Raw genomic sequence first — 23,973 nt, 5'->3', positions numbered from 1 at the left:
AATGTGCCACCCACACAGCTGGAATGTCATGCATGCAATCCATAGAGTCTGTTTCAAGGGAGGGGTAAGTGGGGGAGGGAGAAGGGGGGGCAGCCACTGCTCCTTCATGAGAAAGAGAAGAAACCTCCCACAGCCACCCAAAACTTCACCATTGAGCTTCTTCCAAATTATCAATGACGATCCATCACACTGCTGTGGCCCGATGGGGGAGTTTTGAGGGGGTGGGGGGTGGCGAAGAGGCGGCTGTGTGTCTCTAAATATGCCTACATGTGTGTGTGGTGGCGCAGATGGGGGAGGGGAAGAAAGAGGTCAAAGTGCAGAGGAAGAAAGGAGGTACATTTGGGGAGGATGGGAGCTGCTGGGGGGGCAAAAAAAGAGAGAGAAGTGCAACAATAAGTGGTGTCTTTTAAAAGGCTTTTCTCACCCAGCCCCACATGACACCTCACACACAGGCAGCCATACTACTACTACTACTGCATTGAACAAAAATAATGTTCAAAACATGAATTATTTTCCCCCTCCTTTTCTTAGTTTCTGTCTTTGTGGTTTTTTCTATTGTTCTTTCTTTGTTTCTTTTTCTTTCGTTCTCTTGTTTTAAAATCATGTGATTGGATCATAAAAAAAATATTTTCCCATCCAAAGTTCACTTTTTCAAAAGGGACAAACAGAAAATACTTTTTTTAACCCTATCATTCATCACAATTCTTCTAATTATAGTTGGATTAAAAACAATCTCAGTCATTAGTTATTAATTAACACATGTAAGGCCTTTTTTTTGTCTTTTTTAAAAATGTTGCCTCTCAGTAAAACACATTCAATCCATATGATTGTGTTGACCAATTTATTAGCTACTAAAATGGACATGTAAAATGGTCACAAACTGCACTGAAATAAACAAAACACACTGAAACAGTGTTTTTAAATCCTTCTTGTCATTTTCCAAATTTTACAATTATTCAATGTAACGACATGACTGCTTCACATAACATAAAAATCAGTTTGACTAAATTATAATCCAATAATAATCTAATTAGCGGTAGTGTAGTTATTCTCCCAAATTATGAATCCTAAAAGATTTATTTTCCTTGCATTGTTTAGATTCATTGTATTTAAATGTATCCATTATTAAATGGTTGAGGGGAGAAAATGTAACAAATGAATTGGCAAAAAAGGGGGGAGAAAGCATCTGAAGTTAATTACAAAGCAGTTGATCTATTTTTAATTTACCTTTACTGAGTTTATCCAAATGTAGAAGTCATTAAGAAACTAAAAACACTATGTATTTTTTGTTATGAAATTAGTTCTAACAATTAATGTGTGCACTTTTTGTATTGTAATCTTTATTTTTAAAAAACCAATTTCATGGCATTTGAATTTTTTTTTTTTGCCTTGTTTGTTTAAGATAATAGCAACACTTTTAAACATATCGTACTCAGTTTGTTGATGTGTTTTTGTCTTGGAGGGAATTTTAACATCCATCTGAATGAATATGATATCCAAAGAAGATGATTATCCTCCCCTATTATTAACGTTTTAATCTTAGCTACATTATAGTTCCATCAGCCGACTGTGTGTGTGTGTGGGGGGGGGGTAATGAATGAGCTAATCGGGCGTTTACACATTAATTCGCCGCTCGACTGTGCGTCCCGGTGCAGTTTGTGTATTACCAGCAGGACGCTGTGGACCACCAGCCGTCGCTATCAGAACTTATTATTGGAACTTGGGGGACGCCCACGGAGAAACGGGGAGATCTCGTGGATCGGGGCTGAAATTAACTTGTGTGGCTTTTGACGCGACACTTGGGGAGGAGGAGGAGGAAGAAGAGGAGAGTCGGACCTTCATCACGCCCCGCCTTATAGATAAAAAAAGAGAGAGAGAGAGAGAGAGAGAGAGAAAATGCACCGAGCGGCTGCACAATCAGATCTGAGTGGACCGAGTGGGGGTGAAGGGGAGAAAAAAGCCGCGGGATAATGCCATTATTTCAGCTCCTCTGGGCCAGGAATGCCAAATTTCACAGGCCGCTTCTCCTCTCTGGGCGTCAATCACGGGTGGGGGGGGGGGGGGGGGGGGGAACTGGCCGCGCTTCCATTTTGTGCACCCAACAAGGTGACAAAATGACGTGACATTTTGTCACCCCGGTGGCGCCGCGGTTCGACTCCACCGTGCGCACTTACGCAATTTTATTTTATTTTTTAAATCCAAATCCATATCGGTTGTCTTCATCCAGATTTAGTGCAGATGTAAGCGAGCAGAAGTCGTATTTGACGAAATGTCCAGCGTCGCTAACGGCAATTAAGGGCCAATTATAATATCATGGACAGTCCTCCTTGTTTTAAGCGGTCCCCCCTAAAAAAAAAAAAAAAAAAAAGTGAATAAAATAATCAGGATACCGCCAGGCGGTGGAGGCGGAGCTTCGGTGGAATTTGTGAATGGGACACAGCTCATCTGGGATTCGCTGCACCGGGTGACGCGTCGTCACGCTCAACCAATGATCGACACGGAGGAAGCGGGGAGGGAGCCCCGGGCCGGCCAATCTGCACGGACTAGCGCAGGAGGCAGCCAATGGGCGCGCGGCAATGCAAAAGCGGCGACGGGAGCCTGGGCAGCTTGTGAATGTCAAGTAGTCAAAGATGGAGTCCGGTATGCGCGAGGGCCGTGTGTGTTACGTGTGCCGTGGAACACTTTTTCCACCCGCACCTACGCTAGAGGAAGAAGAGGAGCTTCATGCGGATTCGATGCTCGTTTTCGGAAGCTTTTCGGCTCCGTTTTGTGCGGTTATTCACGACGCGAGGACACCGAGTACCGAAGCCATCTAGCCCCCCCCTTCCTTTTTTTCCCCTTCCACGCGGCGTGATTTCGAGGAAAGAGGCTCGCTTTTCCCTTGTCGGTGTTGTTTTTCATGCCCTATGCACGGATTCTGATGCTGATAGTATTCTGTGGGAAGACAAGAGGTAGAAAAAAGGCGTGGGGGTGCGTGTGTGACGGGGAGGGGAGCTGGGTTAATTTCCACGGTGAGTTGTAGCTTCTTTTTATACGTAAATCTCGCGCGAAAACTTCATTCCACGCGTGGAAAACTGACCGTGGGTGGTTTGGAGGAGTGGTGGGTGGACTTGAAGAGGATAAAGTGCACCTTATTTGGCCACCTAATAGGTATCCGATGATAGGGAGGAAAAGAAGGGAGGTGTGGGGAGGAGGAGGGGAGGGGTCGTGGGGTGGGTGTGGGGTTACATTTTCACGTTGCGGGCGTGTGCGTGCAGCCAAGCCTGTTGTGCAATCTAACAAGTCGTCAGTGTTGCGCGGTGAGCTGGCAGGAAAGCGAGACTCCGGGCTGGCGTGGCGTGGCGTGGAATGGACTGGACTGGAGTGGCGTGGAGGAGGCGCATAGGCCGCGCGCACTCCTTGTAGACATGGCGGAGAGAGTAGGTGAGCAGGTAAACGGCAGCTTGCGACCACATGATGTTCTCGTTTTTCGCCTCATGCTATGGATAGTGGACGTTGTGTAACAGGCTGCCACAGACGGCGTTGCGCAAACCCCTCACGTGCACTTTTGAAGTGAGGGAGGGATGGAAAAAAAGAGGTTTTCGTGCTTTTTCCAACTTTAGTTTTCCCACCTTGCTCTGGCGAAAACGTACGCTCGCGAGAGCTGCAACTGATTGAACGATTTCGGGAGTTTGGTAGTGGAGGTGTGGAAGGCTCGAATGTGCACCCCCTCCCCTCCTCTCTTTCCTTTTCTTGCTCTCTTTAACCCCCAACCCCTCCTCCCGCTCCTCCCCAAATTAGAATGCATGTCATTGACTGAAGAGAATAGTATGGGCCCACATGCCGGGAAATTCCCCTTTCTCCCAGGAGAGTATAAGCAACGCAGTTAAATTTAGGAAGTTAATTCAGCACACCAGCAGCTTTTTGTTAATGTGCCCCCCCCCCTCAGTCACACACAGCATGTGCTATTTTTACGTTTTCTGTGGTCATCCAACTTTTTTTTTTTTTTGATCCTCTCATTCAAGTTTTATTTTTTGTGCAATGGAGGCTCCATGGTTGTTGACCACTGCCCTTTTTCTGTTGCACTACTGGCCATTGGGGATGAGCAGTGCAATATTAAAAGGGCATTGGTTGATGGACCCACACCACTCTTTGAATTAGAATGTAAAAAGGAATTAAAAAAAAGATTGCATGTTTATTACAGGGGTGGGGAACCTTTTTTCCCTGTTTCAGTTTAAGTCAAGTATTAAATTAATGGAGAAAATACAATTGTAAAACAAGTAAATGGTTATTATTCCATATTCGCATTTATGGACTTTAGATTTGCATGGTGGTCCCAATCAAACTTAAACTGGGATGTGAATGCGAAACCCACCGTGTAGGTTTGATCGATAAGTCAACAAAATTAGTTAATTTGACCCAGCAACTACGTTAGTTACGTTCAGAAAATTAAACAAATACATATGACCTTGTCAAAACGAGCTCAGCAATGGGTTCTAATGCAAAGCCCCATAAATTGTTCAATTGGCCCACCGATTTGGTTTCTCAGAAGAATGGCCCAGAAATTTGACCCAACGCATACAACTCAGGAATTGGGTTAATGTAACATCCTGTTTTTTAGTGCAGCAGCTAAAAGAGCTTCCAACTTGAATTATTAGCATGTATCGCGGCCTGGCTCCAGTGGAGCCAATTGAACCCTCCAGTTAAAAGAATTTGACACTTATCAAATATCCAAGTGGCCTCATGCGATCAACTTCCATTACTATATCTTGATTATTATCATCATATACGAAGAGCATTTTGGGGCTGTTCTTAAATATGAATTTGCTTTCCCATCGCATGGGGGTCCGAAACAAATGCTCCTGACTGGGCCCGTATGGTCCACCAGCCGTAGCTTCCCCACCCTTGGCGTATTAGCTAAAACCACCAATCATATAGCCTCCGACTATTTAAATAGCTTTGCAACTAAACCTTTTGAAATGTAGATTGGCAGCCAAAACAATGGCCGTCTCCCCCAACCCCCCGCTCTCACTCTCTGCTCTCTATCTCTTTATGCTGTCCGTGTGCTGACACATGCTGAGGTCAGCTGCTTTGACAATGTTGCACTACTGTACCATCCATTCTAGCAGTGCAATAGTATTGTCATAGCATTTGGCTTCAGAACTAGCCAGTGGAAGTGGACTGGTTGACGCTACTTGACGGCTGGTGGCAGGTGGTGGAGCCTCCTGCACTGTTTACTCACTTTTTTTTTTTTAACTGACCAATCAATGTGAGTCACCCTTATTTTGTTTCCTTTTTAAAGATTGTGAACATATCAAAAAACACTAAGTCCTCCCGTGAGGCAGAACAATCCCAATCTTTATCAAAATGTCCATCTTCGTACTGCTTGTCTTTTTTTTTTTTTTTTTTTTTTTTCCCTATCATGAATTCTCTGAGAAATTGAGGAAAACAAATTATTAAAAAGTTCTGGATCCACACGTTTATCCAGATCTGGTCTTGGTTTAAAACAAACCAAATGCAAACGGATTCTTCGGTGGAAGTAATATAGTTAAAATGTTGGCTTCCACCAAGGCAAAATTATTCCCCTTCATAGATAACCACCCCCACGCATTTGTCTGAATTTGGCCATTAGAATGAATGTATTGTCTGCTAAATACGCAAGAATATTTTCTTTTTATGCCTGCATAAAAAGTGAAAAAGTAATTCTTGTATCGGCAACACGAGGGAAAGTTTAGTGGAAATAGTTTTAGTGGATAAACTGAAACGAGAACCAACCGAGCCCCAACAATTCAAATTTCAATGACTGAAACATCTCCCTTTGAGTAATTTTATTCACAGATTAATTCAAACTAATAAAAGAAGAAGCTCCTACAACAGCAAAGAACTAGATCTGCACCTTTTATCCAGATCTGCAGGCTGAAGGGTTCTCCCCTTACCTATTTCTCGCCATTGAAAGTTTAGTAGCTATTAGTAATTTTTTTAACCTCATTCAGCTATCATAATAATAGAATGCAATTAAAACAATCTCCTTATTGGATGTTGTAAATCTAGAATGACATAACGTCCTGCACGTGCCTCTTTGTTCCACACAATATTGGATTTACATGTAAAAAAAAAAAAAATCTTTAAAATTCTTTAATGGCCACTCAAAGCTGGGAAAAAAAATCCATCTAGTGTCTGCAATCTTAATTCATATTCAGGTCTGTCTCACAAAATGCAACAGCATCTTCCTCGGTACCGACCTTACCTGCTCTCTGAAGTTTTGTGGTAACGAGTTAAGCAACGTTAGTGAAATCAACAAGAAAGAAACCTCCTTGGTGGCCTTACAAAAACTTGGGGAAAAAAAACTTTATTTTTGTCTTTTTTTCAAGCTTTTTCTCAACTTACAAGTTTAAAAAAATATATTTCCAACATTGATATATTTTGGGCACGCCATGCGAGTCTAGACCCCTCTCGTATAGTTTCAAAATTCCCACTACATACAGATTATATACCTCTTGCAAAAACGAAAATGTTGCCCTCAATTTTCGTGCGCTTCGATGAAATCACTGAGAGGTTATGGAAAAGTTTATATTAACCAAATGGGGGTCATAGAAGTCTTTATGCTTTTGCAGGATTTAGACTAGTCCATGAAATATTAGCAAAAGTGATTAAAAACAAATTCCCCTTCATTTTTTTTTCAGTCTGCGACTGAGAACCCTGCAACAATCTAATAATCCTTATTTGAATCAAATGTACCATACCTTACACGTTTTACAGTTGGATATTGTTGGAATGCATTTGCTTAAAAAAAACAAAACGAATGAATGTGAGCCCAGGAATGTCCCGTTTGTATACTTTTCAAGAAGAATGTGGCATTCACCAGCATTGGTTTGCTTCCGTGGTTGGGAATCCACACCAAAAAAAAAAAAAAAAAAAAAAACATTTAGTGGAATTTTGAAGTAGTTATTGTGTGGCCTTAATTCAGCAAACAGTGTAAAGTTAAGCCCCCTTTGCTGAGGTAAAATTGTTTATTACATTCAACAGTAACAGGAGGTTTATTTCCAGCAACGTTGCGTTGTTGTGTCATCAAACACGGCGACACGGGAGTGGCAGCTTTTGCTCAAAGGCAGAAGTGGTGCGAGGGTGGGCCTCTCTGTTTTTCAGCATCCTTGTAGTGTATAGCAAGTAAGGGGGAGCGTTAGGGGAGGAATGTAGGCCCCTCGCCCTCCCCCCAACCCGTCCCTCTGGTTGTCCTCTTCTCTCTCTAAGGTTGTGTTGAGATTAGGTGTCAGTGCTCCCGTTTGTGCCTCGTGTTTGAACCCCGGGGGCAACCACCCGACCAAAGAGCCCTGTTTGTTTGCACCTTGCTAAAAGACACTTTTAATCCCCCAAGACCACTGGTGCATATAGCTTTAAAGAAAAAAAAAATCCAACATGTTGGTCATGAAGCAAAGTGACTCATTTACTTGTCTGCAATTGCCCACCGCCACGGCGGGGAAAGCGTCGGTCGAGGGCCCCCGGAAAAAGAACAGAGAAGCCGCCGCAAGTCACTTGACTGTGTGAAATTCCGCCCCTGTGCAAGAACGTGACTTGTTTGGGCTTGCTTGCAATGCTTGCTGGGAAATCCTGGAATGTGTGGAATGGGGGACGGTGGTGCTTGTGCATCTGCAGTCCACACAAGAGCGCACAGTATCCTGCCATGAGAGCCACACATGGCTGCTAAGAAGCACTTTCAAGTGCAAAAGAGTCACGCTCACGACTGTTCAAAAGAAAGCGCCATATTTTCACTTGCGTGTATTTGTACCTTTGTGTGCGTCTGTATTAAAGTTGTAGTGGAGAAAAAATTGTTTTGCCTATTGAGTACTTCCAAAAACTTGGTGCTCACAATTTATCAATCCTAGTAAAATACGTTGCTCCAAGCTTCTTATTAATTAAGATGATATATTTTGTTCTTTTAATGGGTGGTTTAAAAAAAAAAAAAAGAAAAGAAACATACAGGTTAAGTGCCAGGAAGTAAAACAGTCACTATTTGCTTTAAAAAAAAATGGGATTTCAATTATTTAAACCTTTGTTTAATATAAACGTTTTTTTTTTTTGTTTTTTGTTTTGCCTTACAAACCTTCCAAGTCCAACTGTAAAACACTCCAATGATGATGATTCAAGATATGTACTTAACATGTAAATATGGAAATTATGGCTGGAGGAGAGATACAGGGTTTGTAAAGTGTAAAAAAATAATAAAATAACTATTAAGTCACATAATTACAGTAAAGAAGAATGAGGTGAAAGGTTTGTCTTCTATTGCAGTGCTCTTTTTGCCCCCTCCCCCAGAAAAACTTGAATTATCAAAGTGGTCTTCCACTTGGAAAGATGAAAGTAACCTAAATAATTAGGTTTAAATATCTCTAATTTTATACTGTGATCACATGTTTACTATTGTATTTGCTGGTAAGACTACGGGAGATGGGAATAGTTGCTTCAACCTTTTGATATTTCGATGCGGTTTATTAAAAAGTATAAGTGAACACAAAGCTATGTTTGAGGTCACTGTGTCTTAAATTAAATTTAGAGTTCTTTTAAAAAAGAAAAGTATTTAAAAAGCATGCTTTGTGTCAATGACCTCCAATTGAGATTAGAGACGTTGAAATACCTCAGACAAAATAATTCCACTTTTTAGACTTTTTATTCCAAATGTATGATCTGATTTTTTTAAAATCAAATATACAGGAAAAAATAATTTTGTCTCTAAAGTAGTGCACCAAACCATGAAAAGCAGCATTAGATATGATGAATAAATATACCAAGTAAAAAAAAAATATATATATATATATATATATATATATATATATATATATGAAATGTGTGAATTTAACCCAAGTGCTACTAAAACAAAACAACACAATGATTATTAAAAAGGAGGGCGAAACAAAAACAAACAGTAACAATAATAAATCCAGCCGACAAGCAGACAATGAAGAGGGAAATCCAAATAAACCGAAATAGCCCTTGATACAGGAAATGAAATCATCTGGGAAGTGTGTGTGTGTGCGCGCCTATGTGTGTGCAGTTGTAGAAGGAGGCGGCACCAATAAAAGCAGTGGGTGTATCCTCTTGTGGACTTCGTTTCACGTTCTAGGCGAAAGAACAAGTTAATAACGTCCACATTGCATCACCATCAACTTTTTGTGTTGAGATGAAGGTGTCCCTCGGTGCCTTCTTAATGGAGCCACCTTAAAAGAAATCCAGTCCTGAACCGCCGTCTGCTTTCAGACCCTTAATCAACATTTCAGAATCCTCACCCAAAGATGCTGTGCCCTCTTTGCACATTTCACACTACTATTGTCGCAGTTATTTTTATTTGATTTATATTGCTCTTATTGTTTCTCTCATTGTTTTAATCACAAGGAAACACACAAACTGTCACACTTGCACACACACACACACATTGGCGGTGGTGACTTCTGCAGAAGAGACAAATTCCATATGAGCAGTGAGCCAGCTCTCCAAACTTGTCTGGTGAAGTTCTGGAAAACAAGTGAAAAAAATGTGAACCACTCCACCATCCCTGCCTATAGTCTATCTGTCCGTAAAAAAACAAATTAAAATAAAAAATATATATATCACTACAGTTTATAGAGGTACCTTGACTGAAGCTATATGTTAAGGATTCAACAATATCTATTTTTTTCACCTTTATTGAGCCAAGGGATCCACATAAAAAAAAAAGTCTCAAAACTCACACAGCACCAAGCAAAAATGCCCCCCCCCCCCAAAAAAAAGGATGCCATACTCCGTTTTGAAATCTGGATCCGTTTAATTGAACACAAAGTTAATACAAGCACATCAAGCTATGATTTATTTTGTTGCACAAATGGCAACAAGTGGATCCGCAAGTTTATTGTTCCTTTCACCATGCGGCGGAAGAACATTTCATTGTTCTGTCTGCTACTGTGTCACTGTCATAGATAGATGAACACATTTTTATTTGTAAACACTGAATAATTATTGGCAGACAAAAGAAGTAACATAGGGGGAAAATAAATCCCCATTCGGATTCATTGATCTCTTTTTTCCTTTACTGTATGTTCTATGGAAATCATCTATTGGTTATCTCGGTTAGAAGCTGTCCTGAAATACATGACTGAGTAATAATTGCAACAACAACAAAAAAAGATACTAATCTAGTTCTAGATTTTAAAAGGCTGTGTAAAGTTTCCTTTTTAAAAAATGGAGGCATGAAAAGATGCACCAAAGACAAAACTATCTCATTTGTGCAAAATATGTTGCTTCTCGCATGGACACCTTTGCTCATGTTAGTGGTAGTTGTCATTCTTGTTAGGATTGTGTTAGCATTAGCATTCTGAGTACACAGTAAAGTAGACAGAAATTTCATCTTCTTCATTTGAATTGACAGTTGGCAGCAGTTTGAAAGCAGCCTGTGTTGCTTTAGTGAGACAATAACAATTGATCTTTATGTTCAAATATAACAAACTTCGTCACTTTTGCGTCTTCTAATTTTTTCCACATATGTCGCGCAATGACTTAATCAGCCAGCGGCGTAAGCCTTCAGTTACTACCGTACTGAATTTTTATTAGATTGTTTTCAATTTATGGCTAAGCGTTCTTCAAAGGAATATTTTCTGTAATCATGACTTTACGACTGCATTTGTAAAGGTTTGTGATTGACTACAACAACCAATTTCATACTACCCTGTAATTAAAAAAAAAGTACACTCGTGTATTTATTGTTTGTGTGGAATGTAAAAAAACAAACTCACGTCTGGATCCAGCTGTAAATGGTTCATAAGAATACTGTGATATTGTCGGTATGTATATTTGCATTTCAATAAATTGTAGTTCCATACAATACAATATATTGTTAGGGCGTGGAAGCGAGCGATTGATGGGCAGGTTTGCTGCAATGGTGATTTACTGCCATCTAGTGGCCAACCAACGGAGATCAGAACTCTTTTGAAGAGGAGGGGCTTTAAGTACAAGTGTCATTCGCAGTTTTTGTGTTTGCATATTTATTTGGAGCGCTCAAAGCCCTTGTGTGAGTTTGTACTAGACTTTTCTACAGCACTATAGGGCCCAGTAATGAGTCCCGTAGTTCTACGGTCAGAGGTTGGAATATTTGCTCCAACCTGCCAGTGTGACTTTTTTTATGTTCTCCCTGTTCTTGTTTTCTGGTTTTCTTCTTACATTCTGAAAACATGCTTGGTAAGGAAAATCAATTGGAGCAATGTCGTGAAAAGCTTATAACAATAACTGATCTTTATGTGTGGTTAATCAAAGACACTTAAAATGGCGGCAGGTGTGTGCTGACTCCCACAAGCTCAAAAATGTGGCCATTTAATTCCGAACATTTCAGGTTATAAGCGGGTGTGCAAACTTGTGCAACTACATTTTCTCTCTTATTTTTATTTCTCCTTCCAGTGCAATTTTTTTTTCAATGCAAATGAGTTTTACATTCAGAATGGAAAAAAGTTTGAATTTATTTCTTGTGGACTCATTTCTTATGACAAAAAAGGCATTTGAATAGGAGTTGTGTAGAAATTTTATACCCACTGTATATCCTACCATTTAGACAAAACTGATAGTCAGGGTCAACATGTTGTTCAACATAAACATGAATCAGAAGTTGTTTATTTTATTGTTAATTCAAGTTAGATTGCAGGTGAAATTGAGACAATATGAGCTAGATCTGTAAACATTTAGGATATTTTTAATGTTTAAATTTTACCTTACATTTTTTTGGCATTATCATTGTATTCTTTGTTTTACCATACTTTTTTATGAGCGCAAAAGGGAACACAAATAACTGAAATAAATCTTTGCTACCATACTCCAATTTATTTGATGCACCTTCAGGGGTTCACTCAATAGTGGATCAAAAAAAGCAACTCCCATCCAGCAGGCGGAGCCATATATTAGGCAACCAGTTGTCTCCTCATGTCTGCCACAAAGCATTCCAACATGCGAGTAAGTCTCTGGAGGAACTCTCATTCTCATATTTTTTCGCTGTTTTAAGAGAAAAAAAAATGTTCATAATGCATATTACTTTTCTTGATATTATAAACAATTGGTGCAAAGCAAAAAAAAACAAACCAAAATTACCTTAGCGTCTGCTCACACTGACAGTTGGCGAGCGGCGTCGAAGGGAAGTCCTCAGAGTTGAGTGTCGGGGCCTCGTGGGGCATCTGGGAAGGAAGAGAGCCACACTTGCCGTTTGACCAATGGGTTGTTTTCACTGACGTCACATTTTTTGCCCAATTACCCATACACCACTGCATGCCGCCATTTAAGGTCCCTACCTAAGGCCTACCAGTGTGGAAGTCTCCAGAATGCTCTCCATTACTCTTTGTGTTTTTGTGTTTCACGGGCATCTCGGGAGTCAAGTACACAAGAGAGGACTTGCTAACCATCAGAGAGCCTTCTTCTGACTTTTTTTCCGACAACTCTCGCCAATTTGATGAAGCTTTTTCCAGAGTTGCTAGTAGGTGTGCTCTTCAAAGCCTCGCGACGAAGAGGCTCGCAATCCAGGGTACAAGTCCGCCTTGAAAGCGGGGACATCGTCTAACGCTTCAGACGAAAGACTAGACGTTCTGCGGTTCTGTGCTTCACGGAGACTTGGCTTTGTGGACGAGTACCCAACGAGTGGTCAACGCTGCTATCACGCTGCTCCGGCTTCAACCTCAATGTGCTGATTGTGTCGCCGCGCTAACAGGCTTACCCAATACTCTTTTCAGAAGCCCAACATTACAGTGAAGAACCTTTTTTGTTAGTCACTTGAAATATTTGCAAATTTTGTAAAATACTGGATTTGTTTATTCTTTTGTCTTTCTGCTATTGTCATAAAATTTTAAACAAATAATGAACATTTCGCTTTGGTTGTGCTGAACTAATATACAGGTTTTACTTTTTGAAAAAAAAATTTAATAAATGGAGTTTGACTCGATATTAAAAAAAAAAAAAATATTCCAATGCCTTTCGTTTTCTGTGTTAGCATACAGGTTAGTGACAAAGTAAGTTTTTAAATGGGCACTTACCTGTATGCTAACACGGAAAATGAAAGGCGGTGGAATATGCTTAAACCGAAACGAAAATAAGAAGCTCAACAAGGAATGGTGCACGGAGGTTACAGAGCTCACCACACACTGCAGCCTGCTTTTAGAGTCGCTGTTTTTGAACTGTAAGCCGTTTTATTCGGCACGTGAGTTCACATCTTTTATCCTAGTTGATGTTTATATTCTGCCTCAAGCCAATCAAGCTAGCATGACCGCCACGCTGATAAACGATATTTGAAAAAAAAAAACACCCAGATTCGTCGCTTATTATTGTAGGAGATTTTAACACAGCTAAACTTAACCACGAACTCCCTAAATATGGGTTGTTTTCACGTGACGTCAAGATAAAGAGCACAATACTGCACCTTTGTGACGCAGACCTGAGTCCCATAATTTGTGTATGCCAGTTAGCCTAGTAGTCAGTCTGGGCTTGATGTGCTGTCGGTCGCGTCTTCAATAAATGCAATAAGAAACAAAATGTCGTCCACCTTGGGTATGTATTAGTATCGAGCTCAGGGAGAAAAAATGGCCGCCATCCGAGGCAGCACAACGGGTAACGTCACGGGAAAACAACCCATTGGAGGACAAGTGCTATGCTCTGTACTTCCGATGTGAGGGAAGGATGACTGACCAGTACGGGAGGAGCCATGAAGAGGTAATTGAGGGGGTAGTGGAGCAGGCTGATGCAGGTGGCCGAGTACAGGTCAGCGTAGCGCATGAGCTGGCTGGCAAACAGAGTCTGTCTGGAGCCGCTGCGAAGTAGGCTGCCCATCTGGCCGTAAGACATGTCCATCCAGGAGGTCAGAATCTGGGGGCAGGGGGGCATTCAGACAGTCAAAAATAAAACAAAACAAAAAATCACAATTTTTAACGAAATGTTGTTGCTTTTTCGGAATTGAGAAAAAAATTCTTCACCAGAAAACTCAAAATATTGCAGTGTCCCCCCACCCCAAAAAAAAACAAACAAACAAAAAAAAAATTAATTTGAATTTGGATTTTCATATTTGGGATTTTGCTTGCATAAACTTGTTTCAAATGAAAGATTTCCCATGGTGAGAGACTTTTTTTGTATAACTTCAATGAAGACGTGTAGTGAAACCTTTATCATAATTTAAGATAGTATGTAGTGTAACTAAACGGTTCAGCTAACCCGTATAGTAATGGATAGTTCGACGCAGGGTGCCTAAGCCACGCCTACTGAGATACTGTTGTTATGCGCCCCAAGCTACCAATCAAAATGGCAGACGCAGTGCGGCTGAAGCCTATTATGAGCGATTCATTACAGCGAATTCCCCATAGTATTTCTGTTTCCTTACTGCCCATGGTATCAGAAATATCAACAAAGAGTGAACAGAAAGGCCTGAATTACTTTCAACAGGGATATATTCATCATGTCAAGGTTTCACAAACGGGAACGCCAGTTAAAGTTTTTGCAATGTGTTGGCCATTCATGCGACAGAATCAACCACCTCATAAACTAATGTTGGACATCAAATACGATAAGATTTGTGATCCCTATTGTTCATGCAAAGCATGATAAGTTTGCATTTTCACGCTCCATAAACATTGATTCGAAATGATATCTACGTTCATAGTGGATGATTAATTTACGTAAATTATGGCAATATGCGTGTCCTCTATCGGTCTAAACGTACGTACTGTACACGTAAATGTAGGCCCAAAATATTTGTATTTACGTAATGTTTTGAATGATAGATAAGAACGCTTCAGAGCAGAGCCGAGGTGCGGCTGGAAGCTTTGAGTTTTGCCCGGCTCAGGCAGAGCTTCCTCCTTCCTTTATAAATGTTGCACCAACTAATTGAATAGTTTACCTTGGAACAGATGGCTTTCTGCTGATTTATCTTCGATACGTTCAGCTGGTCGTGAGGTCGGCCACAAACCTTAATCCACCATTTACATTTATCTAAATTACGCTTTGGGGTGGGAAAGCACACCAGATATCCTCCCAGTAATCTCTCTGGATAGCACTCGTCTCCATTACACGTTCCCCAGCCACATCGAATCACCATATTTCCGGATCGGACATAAGCAGGACTTTACACTCGCAATTCAGAGGCTTAAAGTAACCGCGCACACTCTTTGTTTGTGGGTAAAGGATCGCGGCTGTTGGCAGCACGGGCGGAGTTCAGAAAACGATGCTCACTGATTGGTCAAAAGGGAGCTGTCAATCATTCTCACGGATCCATCCATTGGCAACCTTACCGTCATTCTGTACTGAATGCTGTTGATGTCAGGAGCATTCTTTCTGCTACTGTCCAGGTGCCTGCATTGAACAATATTTTTAATTCATGTCAATACTGCGAGAAACCAGCGAGAATGCTCATTTTATGCCAACAAAGGTCATGTCTTACTGCTTTTTATTGAGTATTTTTTTGAAAAACTGGTTAAATAGCAAATCTCTTCCCGTCAGAGAATGTACCTCATTAAGATTGTGTATGAGATGGAGCCTATCCCAGCCTCGGACTGGTTACCAGCCAATTCTCGCGTTCTGCTCTCCAAAAAAGCTAATTCGCTAGAGGCGCTGTGGTCAATTTTTGCACCGAGTGTCACCATCAACACTTCCGCTTTTCGATAGCAACCCACAAAATGGCCGACAAAATGTTGTCATCTCTTATAGATTGTGGATCAAAGTGTCTTGAGCACAAGCGGGTACGCCTGTCAACATTGAACACGTCGACATAGCCAGTGGAATCTTTCCCACCCTTTCTCACAAGGCACTTCCATCGAGCTCACCTCTGTGATGTTTAGGCCACTTGAGCCCACGCACAGCTGACATCCATGGATATCTTTTGACACTCTTACGACTATCAGATTTGCATTGAGTTGCAGCACACCTGAAGCCCATGGTAAAGAAGGTAAAATATGATTTTACACTGTAAAAACGTGCCTAAGACCAGTGGACAGAAACATCTGCAGACGAAACCGGAAGTATATATGGTGACAATTACCCATGACGCAACGCAAAATTTGATCGCAGTGCCTCTATCGAAAGAGCTTTCCCGGGAGAGCAGAACGTGAGAATTGCAAGACCCCCAAAAAAATACATATATAAAATATTCACACATTCACATCTACAGGAATTAGACTTTTTTGTTGTTGTTGGTTTTTTCCTGTTATTAAAAAAACTAAATGAATCATTCCCTAATACAAACAAAGGTGGAAGTGTGAGAAGGGGAGGGGAAGAAATCTGACTCAACAGCTACAAGAGCATTGAGGCTACAGGCAGGTGTGGCTGCTGATGGTAGTATTTATTTTAAATATACAGTATTTTCATGGCTCCAACGTGGAATTACATTTGGGCAGAGGTAAAATGGAAGACAAAGTAGCATCTCTTTTTCTAGTAGCAGTAACAGTAGTAGCTAGTTGTACAAAAAGTGGTAAAACTTGGAACACCTTGAGGTGTGCATTCAAAGGCTCAGATAAGGTTAAGCTAAGTTCACCTGTAAAAGTAGCTACAAGTTTTTGCTTCATCTTGAAATTTCACTCCAAAGTCCATCATCCCAAACCTTTTGAGAATATTGTAAAAGAAACCAGCTTTTGATTACATACTTGTAAATCTCAGCTAGGAAAATGTCCAGACGTTTCAGCTCCTCAAACCAATCTACAAAAACAAAAAATATATATTTTTTAAAAACTGTAAAAATAATAAGTAATTCTTGGGAACATTAAAATGGGAGTGAGGCATACTTATCTTCTTCTCCCAAACATAAAGCTCTTTGGTGAGTTCTGGTACCACCAGGAAGGTCTTCCAGCCTTGGCGTTTCTTCGACTTAAGGATGTCGCCAAAGATGTGATCCCCAACGTAGAGGATATCTTTACCTTTAACATCCAGCAGGTCAGACACGATGTCTGATGAGCCTGTGGCCAAATATATATATAATATATATATATATATATATATATATATATATATAATTATTTTTTTAAAATAAGTAAATCTAGTTACACCTACATTCTTTCGTGACAAATCAAAGATGGCAAGTCCTGGTTAGTCTCACCTCCAGAGTACACGGTTCCATGCTGGAGCGCACCGGTGTACGTCCCGATGCAAAGTTTACCTGTGTTCTGTACCCCAAATAGAGTAAAAAAAAAAATTCCAAAGTTCATTTATTTTTTACGACAAATATGCGACACAATTTGTCAAATTGTCTGATTTTTACCCACACATCAAAAGCATTACTCTGCCACTGATTGGCTTTTCCTTTGGCTGTTTTCAGATTGTTTTTTTTTTTCCTTCTGACTAACGAACAAAAAGAAGAAGACCCCACCAATGGTGGTTGTGAGGTAATCAGACTTCTTTTTCAGTCCAAATCCTTTTTTTCCAGTGTTTGCTGGTAGTTTGTGAGTATCGGCAGTACTCAGGCAGAGTTGGTTCTGTTAAGTCGTGTTTATTGCTGTTGCTGGTTTTAACATCTTCACATTTTTTTTGTTTTGTTTTTTTTTTGATGTGAGAGACCCCACATGACAATGAAAAATTTGCCGGGGCTTTTGTGACTTTGATCATGAAGGGAGAAAAATTCACCAGGAAATTGGTTTATGTGTGTGCCCCGCTTTAGTGTCTTCCACTACCCGCTGTGCTTGTTGCTTATGTTCAAAAGGTGGTGGAGTGTACCTGTATACGCTATGTGTGTGCTATTTAAAAAAAAAAAAAATGTAACTCCAGTGGTTGGTTTAATTTTGCATTTGCCTGTGTCAGTGCCTGATCTTTGTTAACCCTTTGTTACAGAAAGAAGGGTGGATTTGTGAGTAGAGATTTGCGAATAGCCAAGATATTACTGTTGTACGACTTGTTCCAAGTGTAATTGATCTCGATGGGAAATTCAGTTTTCCAAGTTAAGATTGTGGTTGTATTTCAATGTAGCTACTGTAATACTGTCCAGTCCGGTGTTGGCGGACGGTTAAAGTGTCAGGAAGCAGGAATTCCTTCATACCGTGTCGACTTGTCTGAGCACCGTGCCCCCAGCGAAGAAGAGCGGCTTTTTCGTATCCACTACGACGAGGTCAAAATAAGAGCGCCACGACTCGCCAGACTGCACAAAATGAGAGGAAGCAGATGCAGAGAAAAAAACAACAACAAACAGCTCTGTTGTTGCAATGGCGAACACGCTACACGTTCTTAAGATGTCTGATATTTGTGGACTAGCCGGGATGCACTTTGATTTGTTAGTGCTAACCTTGCTAGGTGGAGTTGGGGGCTTATTTCAAGACAATCTTTTAAATCAGATGTTAGTGCTTTACCACATTTATCTTTTTTGTGTATGGATATTCAAGGAAAATGATCGTACCTTGTTACCGTTTTCAAGAAGGTATGTCATCACGGCCTGGATGAAGGGAGGAAGAAGTTCAAAGTTGTTATTAGTCTGTTTGAAAGTCACCTTTGTAACAGGTTGTCATCTTTTGAGGGCTTACCTCCGTGTATTTGTAGTCACTGTTGGTGGCAAGAAAAATTTTGGCCACATTTTTAATACGGGTCAAGAGAACGATAATATTCGGCTGTAAGAAAAATATTTAGTCATCGGTAATTTATTTGAATACAATTTTTTTAAATGTACCAAATGTTGAGGTAAAATCATAGACCATAATTTATTTAAAAAAAACTGTAACAAAAACAAGTGTTACACTTTATTTTTTTGTGTGTATGTTACACAAAATTAAACATCTTATTTTGTTGTATTTTTGTGTTATTTTTTGACTCACATCTTGGACGATGTATTTGTCAATATTCTTGATGGTCTGGTTTTTTAGGATGCCCTGCATAACCACACAGAATGTAACACGTATTATTCATCAACGAGGCGAAAAACAAAACAAAAATAATGTTAGTGTTGTAAAAACGTTACCGTGTCATGAATGAAGTCCATCGCATCTCGAACATCCTGAAACATGGTTCTGTACGACATGAACAGGTCACCATAGTGGTAACCCTTTAGCACGCTGGGGATGTGAAGTTTGGTTAACTTTCATTTGGGATGCAAAAGAAAATGATTGCGCTAGGAGGGTAACCAAAGGTGGAGACTCACCATTTGTATCTGGTACACTTGGTGAAGAAGTCCACCAGGCAAGAGTAGAGATACGTCTCTGCGATCAGATGGAAAGCACGGTTTAGTGAAAGCGAGGCCTTTATTTGTAGAAATGCATTTTTTAGAATAATATCAAACAATACTATGTACAGATTTGCATCAGGCAGATGGGAGTGGAGAAGTCGACTAGTTCCCTGGAACATAAACATGAACACACACACACACACACACAACATTGTGTAGCGATCACATGTGTGTCTACTGGGATGTTAATCAAGTCTCCAAATAACTTAAACTTGTCTTTAACACTCCAAAATGTGGTAACAAGCCACACTTTAATTACCTCTCTGGGCGCTGCTTTTTTGGCGAAGAAATTATTTTTGCCAATTTTAGTTTAATGAGAACATTATAGAATTAAATTGAAGAAATTAAAGGGCAAGGCAGCCCAATAACAAAGTGGTTTGTCTGTCTTGACAATTTTGGGGTTGGGGTTGAAGTCTCTGCATCGAGCTTCCTGTGTAGAGTTGCATGAAGTTTCTGCAGGTCCTCTGGCATCAGCTGCTACGATGGCAGCATAACATCTTATTCCTGTTGGAGTGTTACTATAAAACTAAATGTGACTTTCATAATTTTTTTTTAACGTTTACATTTTTTCAAGCATACCATCATTTAAATATCAACTTGCCTGTTGAGCAAAACTGTTGTTAATTCCACGCCGCTTCTGAATCCTCTCAGCTGCCTGAGGTTCTTTTTCTCTGCTTCTGTTTGCTGTTGTTGTGCTTAATTGCTCGACAAGGGATGGCCATTTTTATTTTTTGGTGGTGAAAATTCCACTATCGTTTCAACAAAGCTCCCAAAGCCCGAGGTAACAGGTCAGCATGAGGTCTCATGAGTAAATGAGAAATGATTGACGCCTCGTTAGTCAGACGCTTTTGTCTATGATTTGTTGCATTCACTGCAGCATGGCAGTTTCTTCCAAATCAAATTAGAGGTACAAGATGTGCCAGAATATTTTTTCCCCCCCAGAGTTCATGTACTACTACTGCTACTTTAAAGTCATGCTGATAGTTTTAACAAATACAAGTGACCTTTTTAAAAGCTGTGAACTATCCCTTTGATGGTCAAAGTGTGCAAATGTTTCACTGACTAATAAAACATCTCTGACTCCTCTTTTATAAAGATTTGGGCCTATTACATTACATTGTTGCTGTTGGTCATGATGGGTGGTACTTATTGTGTAAAAAGTTTGTGAACCACAGGTCTTGAAACAGAAAGAAGTGTTGAAAATGACACCTGACAGGTTGAAGAGCGTGTTGAGAATGTAGAAACGGTCTGTGTCATCTCTTTGGATAAAGTTGTTGGGGTAATAGCGATGAATCTCGTTGCTTGAAGGCATAAACACATTTTTTTGGTCATTGTTGGAACAATAATTATCCTTTTGTATTCCTCAAAACAAACCCAATAAAATCACATTATTTTGTTTTTTGACCCGTAAAAAAAAAAATCATTACCCTTTGAGGAACCAAAAGCCGTGACTGCACACTAGAATGTTCCCGTTTGAGTCCACCTTCAGGAGGTTGCCGTAGGTGGTGTCGATCACTAAGCCCCTGAGGCGAGGTGGGGGACATGATTGGTGGCAGTGACAGTGGAACTGATGAAAGCCAACCGGTCACAACTGAAAATGTCCATTGAAGTGGAGAGGAAAAACGCACCTTGTAGGGAAGCTCGGGTCGTACGTGTATCGCAGAATCTCGTGAGGGTAGCCAACAGACACCAATCTGTCTCTTAGCAGCTCAAAGCCGAGGCTCTCGTAGTCTGGAGACTTGTACACTTTGATAAGAACGCACAAGGGCTGCAGCATGACTTTTTTTTTTATCTTAAGACACCTCATTTTGCACAAAAGAGCTGTCTTACATGTCACGTGGTTTGTAGGGATGCATTTGGGAATTCTGCATTAATGACATTTTTTTCCCAGTGGTAAAAGCACGCTAATTTAGCATTTTTTATGGTGTCAATAACATATAGAACACTTATGGTATACAGCATTTAAAACATGAATTAAAAAAATGCATTTTTTATGAGTGATTGTGAATATATCGATTTCAATGATCCTTTTGGTCACTAGAGTTGAGAAATAAATTTGTTATACCATTTTATCGTGAAGTTCGTCGGAGGCACTGCTGTACTTACTTGCGAGCGTGTAGTCCATGTCGAAGCCATAACATTTGATGTTTTCCAGCGTCAGGCTTCTGTTGACGAAAATCCTGCGATGAAACACAAGAACGCGCAGTAGATGAGGTCAGCCGACATATGACCACAACTCAACTTCACTGTCTGAGATCAAGTCCACAATTCACCTTGGACTTGATCTCAAGGTCACAAGCTTTGCTTTTTCATCGAGAGCCACATTATAGATTATGAATATAGTTTAGTGCTTATGTTAAATGGCTTGAGCCGAGGCTTGCAAACCTGGAAATGTGCAATACTTTCATCGTAGGTGAAAGATTCTCTGTATTTTGATTGAGTGTAAAGAGCGACGTCAACGGAGCTTATATTCTGAACTGTATCAAAACCAGTGGATGACTGATTGGCTGCCCAAGAAAACCACCCAAGCCACAGTTCGAATGAACTGAGCTTTCAGCGTGGTTAGGCAACTTCTTCCCCGATCGACCTGACCAGAATGTATGCAAGTTAGATCGCTCACTCATTCAAATGTCTAAAAATGAAAGGAGCCGGCAGTTTATTTGCAAATATCCACGTTTTCCCTTTCATTCTAGCCAGCATCCTCTCTTTGGTGACCTGCTTCTATTTTAACTCTTTATAACTCTTTTTATGGTTTAAAAATGTGATCAAGTCCAATTGTTGTCTATAGATCATCAAACGGCTATACACGCTCGCTGTTCAGTGCGTCAAACTATACTATCACTATTTCGGATGGGTATATCTTGTTCCATCAGCATAGGCAACCCTCCCCCGACGCAGGAGCCAATCACCTTGAAGCGTGGGCAGGTCTTGCTGAGAGGCCGTGGGATTTCCAAGAATCTTTGTGAAATGGGGCCCTCCCTTTTCGGGTGTTAGCTATTGTAATTTGTTTTGTTGTTTGTTTGTGTGTTTCCTGAAATGTTAGGGTTTCATGTTTTGTTTTTGTGTTTTATGAATGTGAGTGTTTCGGGTTTTGTTTTTTGTGTTTTGTACCACAATTTGTTTTTTTGCACTTCCAAAGCAATGTATTGATTAGTTTATATTTGCCAACAAGAGAATGGCAAAGCATCTTTGCTTGTCATCTTTTTTTTGCAGGTTTTCTGAAGTTTTCCCCGTTTTATAGGCCCACTTCCTCCTCCTTTTAATCTGGCTGTTTTGTCCAGAATGACATTCCGCAATCAGTAGGCCTGCGTGGAGACAATACCTTTTATCGTGTCTTCAGCACTTCTCAGGCTCGCCTCCATTGACTGACAGTCAAAAAACCTTTTACTTTCTCTGGGACTTCAATGGTCCAGTTTTGAGCATCCTGATTATACGTAAAGGTGGCTAAATGAATATTTAATACACAAACACAAACTTGTCTAAACTCTTAAACTCAACTACTTCTTGAGCATCTTGAGCACAACTCACGGGATTAGATTGTTCAAGCGCATCAGTGGTAAGTAAGTCTCAAGACCAATGAAGAATGAAGTCATCAAAAAGAAATAAAGTAAGCAATTTTTGCATTATTCATGTACAATGCAGTCAGAGATTTAAAAAAATAATAATAATCTTTCCACATGTGATATGTGTCTTAGTTTCAAGTGTTACAAAATGAAAAACTCACTTTTGCCCAATGCTTCTGGTCACCTTGGAGTCGTCGCACAAGCAGCTTTCTGTGGCCATGGCGTCTCAAGTGGCTGACGTCGAAAAATCAGCACGTAACCTTTAATTATCCAAGTGACGTCAGTGTCAGAGTGCCCCTGCCTCTCCCCGCTCCTGTTTGTTTATTATTGATGATGGGTTGAGGGGCCTGCAGGCTTCAAGATTGTCATGCAGATTGTGTTATCAGAGGCGCACACGCACTTGCGTTGCGGGGGCTGCACCTCTGAGTGGTGGTTGAAAATTAGGACTTTCCTCATGGGAGTCATGCTCGGCAGTGCCGTAACAGACATTTAAATATTAAAATACTTCTCACCACCTTCTCCGCAAGTGCACGACTCGTTGAGAGCCAATACAGGTTTTTCTTTCTGCTCAATTTCTTTCGAATGGCACTGTAGGAGAACGCGTTCATTGCAGTTTGCAGTCATGCACTGCATCATACTGAACCGCTTCTAATAATGTAAAGGCAAACATCTGCCACATTTTTTTTTTTGGGGCTCTCAACTTTGGGTGTCAACATGCACACAATGTTCATTTATCGATTTGATATATTTTCCTTTTTAAAGTTGCTGTTACCGGATTTGAAATTGTATTGCCCGAAGATCTAAACTCAATTTGTGCTTACTGTGCTATTGATGTTACTCCCAGAGCCACAATTGCTTTTTGACTCAATAATTTATCTATTATGTTTGTGAATATACAAATCGGAAGGTTTTTTTATTTTTTGACCAGAGTCAAAATATGCATAGCAAAGCTTAGTTGACGAATGAATATTTTAAATTTTATTTGTTTATCAATTCATTAATGCATGTTTATTGAAAAAAAAAAAACTCAAAAGTATTTTTTTAATGCAAATGTGCCAACAGAGCCCCTCATCCTAGTGAGGTTAAGCGGGTCGGAAAACGAATGAACATACCATCAACAAGTATATTTGTGAAGTAAAAATATCTACTAAATTTCATGGGTATAACTATACCTAGAAATCAGTTTGTTCATATTAATAACAAGCATATTTGTCTCATACAAAATTATTTTCAAAAGTAATTTTCTCGATTTGCCGG

The 23,973-nt window shown here is 40.2% G+C and overlaps 1 protein-coding gene and 1 long non-coding RNA gene across 5 annotated transcripts in view; one reads left to right on the top strand and one right to left on the bottom strand.

The window, feature by feature from the left end:
* The window catches only part of LOC133490618 (uncharacterized), a 58,156-nt gene that overhangs the window by 8,470 nt on the left and 25,713 nt on the right, over positions 1 to 23,973 (top strand). Inside the window, exon 3 of one of the 2 annotated variants that reach the window (XR_009792254.1) lies at positions 17,267 to 17,333. The exons of the other annotated variant lie outside the window; for it this stretch is intronic. This is a non-coding gene — a long non-coding RNA (uncharacterized LOC133490618). The remainder of the gene's footprint in view (positions 1 to 17,266; positions 17,334 to 23,973) is intronic. 2 annotated transcript variants of the gene reach the window in all.
* Positions 8,813 to 23,011, bottom strand: nt5c2l1 (5'-nucleotidase, cytosolic II, like 1). 3 transcript variants are annotated; one of them, XR_009792252.1, is made up of 19 exons: positions 22,878 to 23,011; positions 21,260 to 21,333; positions 20,782 to 20,899; positions 20,581 to 20,676; positions 20,363 to 20,454; positions 19,070 to 19,127; positions 18,890 to 18,983; positions 18,747 to 18,800; positions 18,459 to 18,542; positions 18,335 to 18,370; positions 17,981 to 18,079; positions 17,048 to 17,114; positions 16,737 to 16,907; positions 16,599 to 16,650; positions 15,252 to 15,312; positions 13,660 to 13,836; positions 12,079 to 12,161; positions 11,827 to 11,982; positions 8,813 to 9,485 (listed from the first exon to the last, which is right to left on the bottom strand). XR_009792252.1 is itself a non-coding variant. In XM_061800897.1 (19 exons), the coding sequence occupies exons 2-19, from the start codon at positions 21,292 to 21,294 to the stop codon at positions 11,970 to 11,972; spliced, it is 1,425 nt and encodes a 474-aa protein (XP_061656881.1). In that variant the 5' UTR covers positions 21,295 to 21,333; positions 22,878 to 23,011; the 3' UTR covers positions 9,729 to 11,969. The 3 variants fall into 3 exon arrangements, 2 of the variants coding, with proteins under 2 accessions (XP_061656881.1, XP_061656880.1); XM_061800897.1 differs by lacking the exon at positions 8,813 to 9,485 and adding an exon at positions 20,984 to 21,018 and having other exon boundaries at positions 9,729 to 11,982; XM_061800896.1 differs by lacking the exon at positions 8,813 to 9,485 and having other exon boundaries at positions 9,729 to 11,982.

Source organism: Syngnathoides biaculeatus, chromosome 17 (genome assembly GCF_019802595.1).
Source record: "Syngnathoides biaculeatus isolate LvHL_M chromosome 17, ASM1980259v1, whole genome shotgun sequence".
Classification (NCBI taxonomy): domain Eukaryota; kingdom Metazoa; phylum Chordata; class Actinopteri; order Syngnathiformes; family Syngnathidae; genus Syngnathoides; species Syngnathoides biaculeatus.
Note: the sequence above shows the minus strand (reverse complement) of the source record. Positions and strands in the feature narration are given on the sequence as shown.

Bases quoted from the DNA above. Each gene is read 5' to 3' on its own strand.
- nt5c2l1 (XM_061800896.1), bottom strand. From the start codon at position 22,936: ATGGCCACAGAAAGCTGCTTGTGCGACGACTCCAAGGTGACCAGAAGC. The intron at 18,371-18,458 runs GTAAGCCCTCAA...CCCTTCATCCAG, and splicing joins GTGACTACAAATACACGGAG to GCCGTGATGACATACCTTCT. The intron at 16,651-16,736 runs GTATGCCTCACT...TTGTTTTTGTAG, and splicing joins TGTTTGGGAGAAGAAGATAA to ATTGGTTTGAGGAGCTGAAA.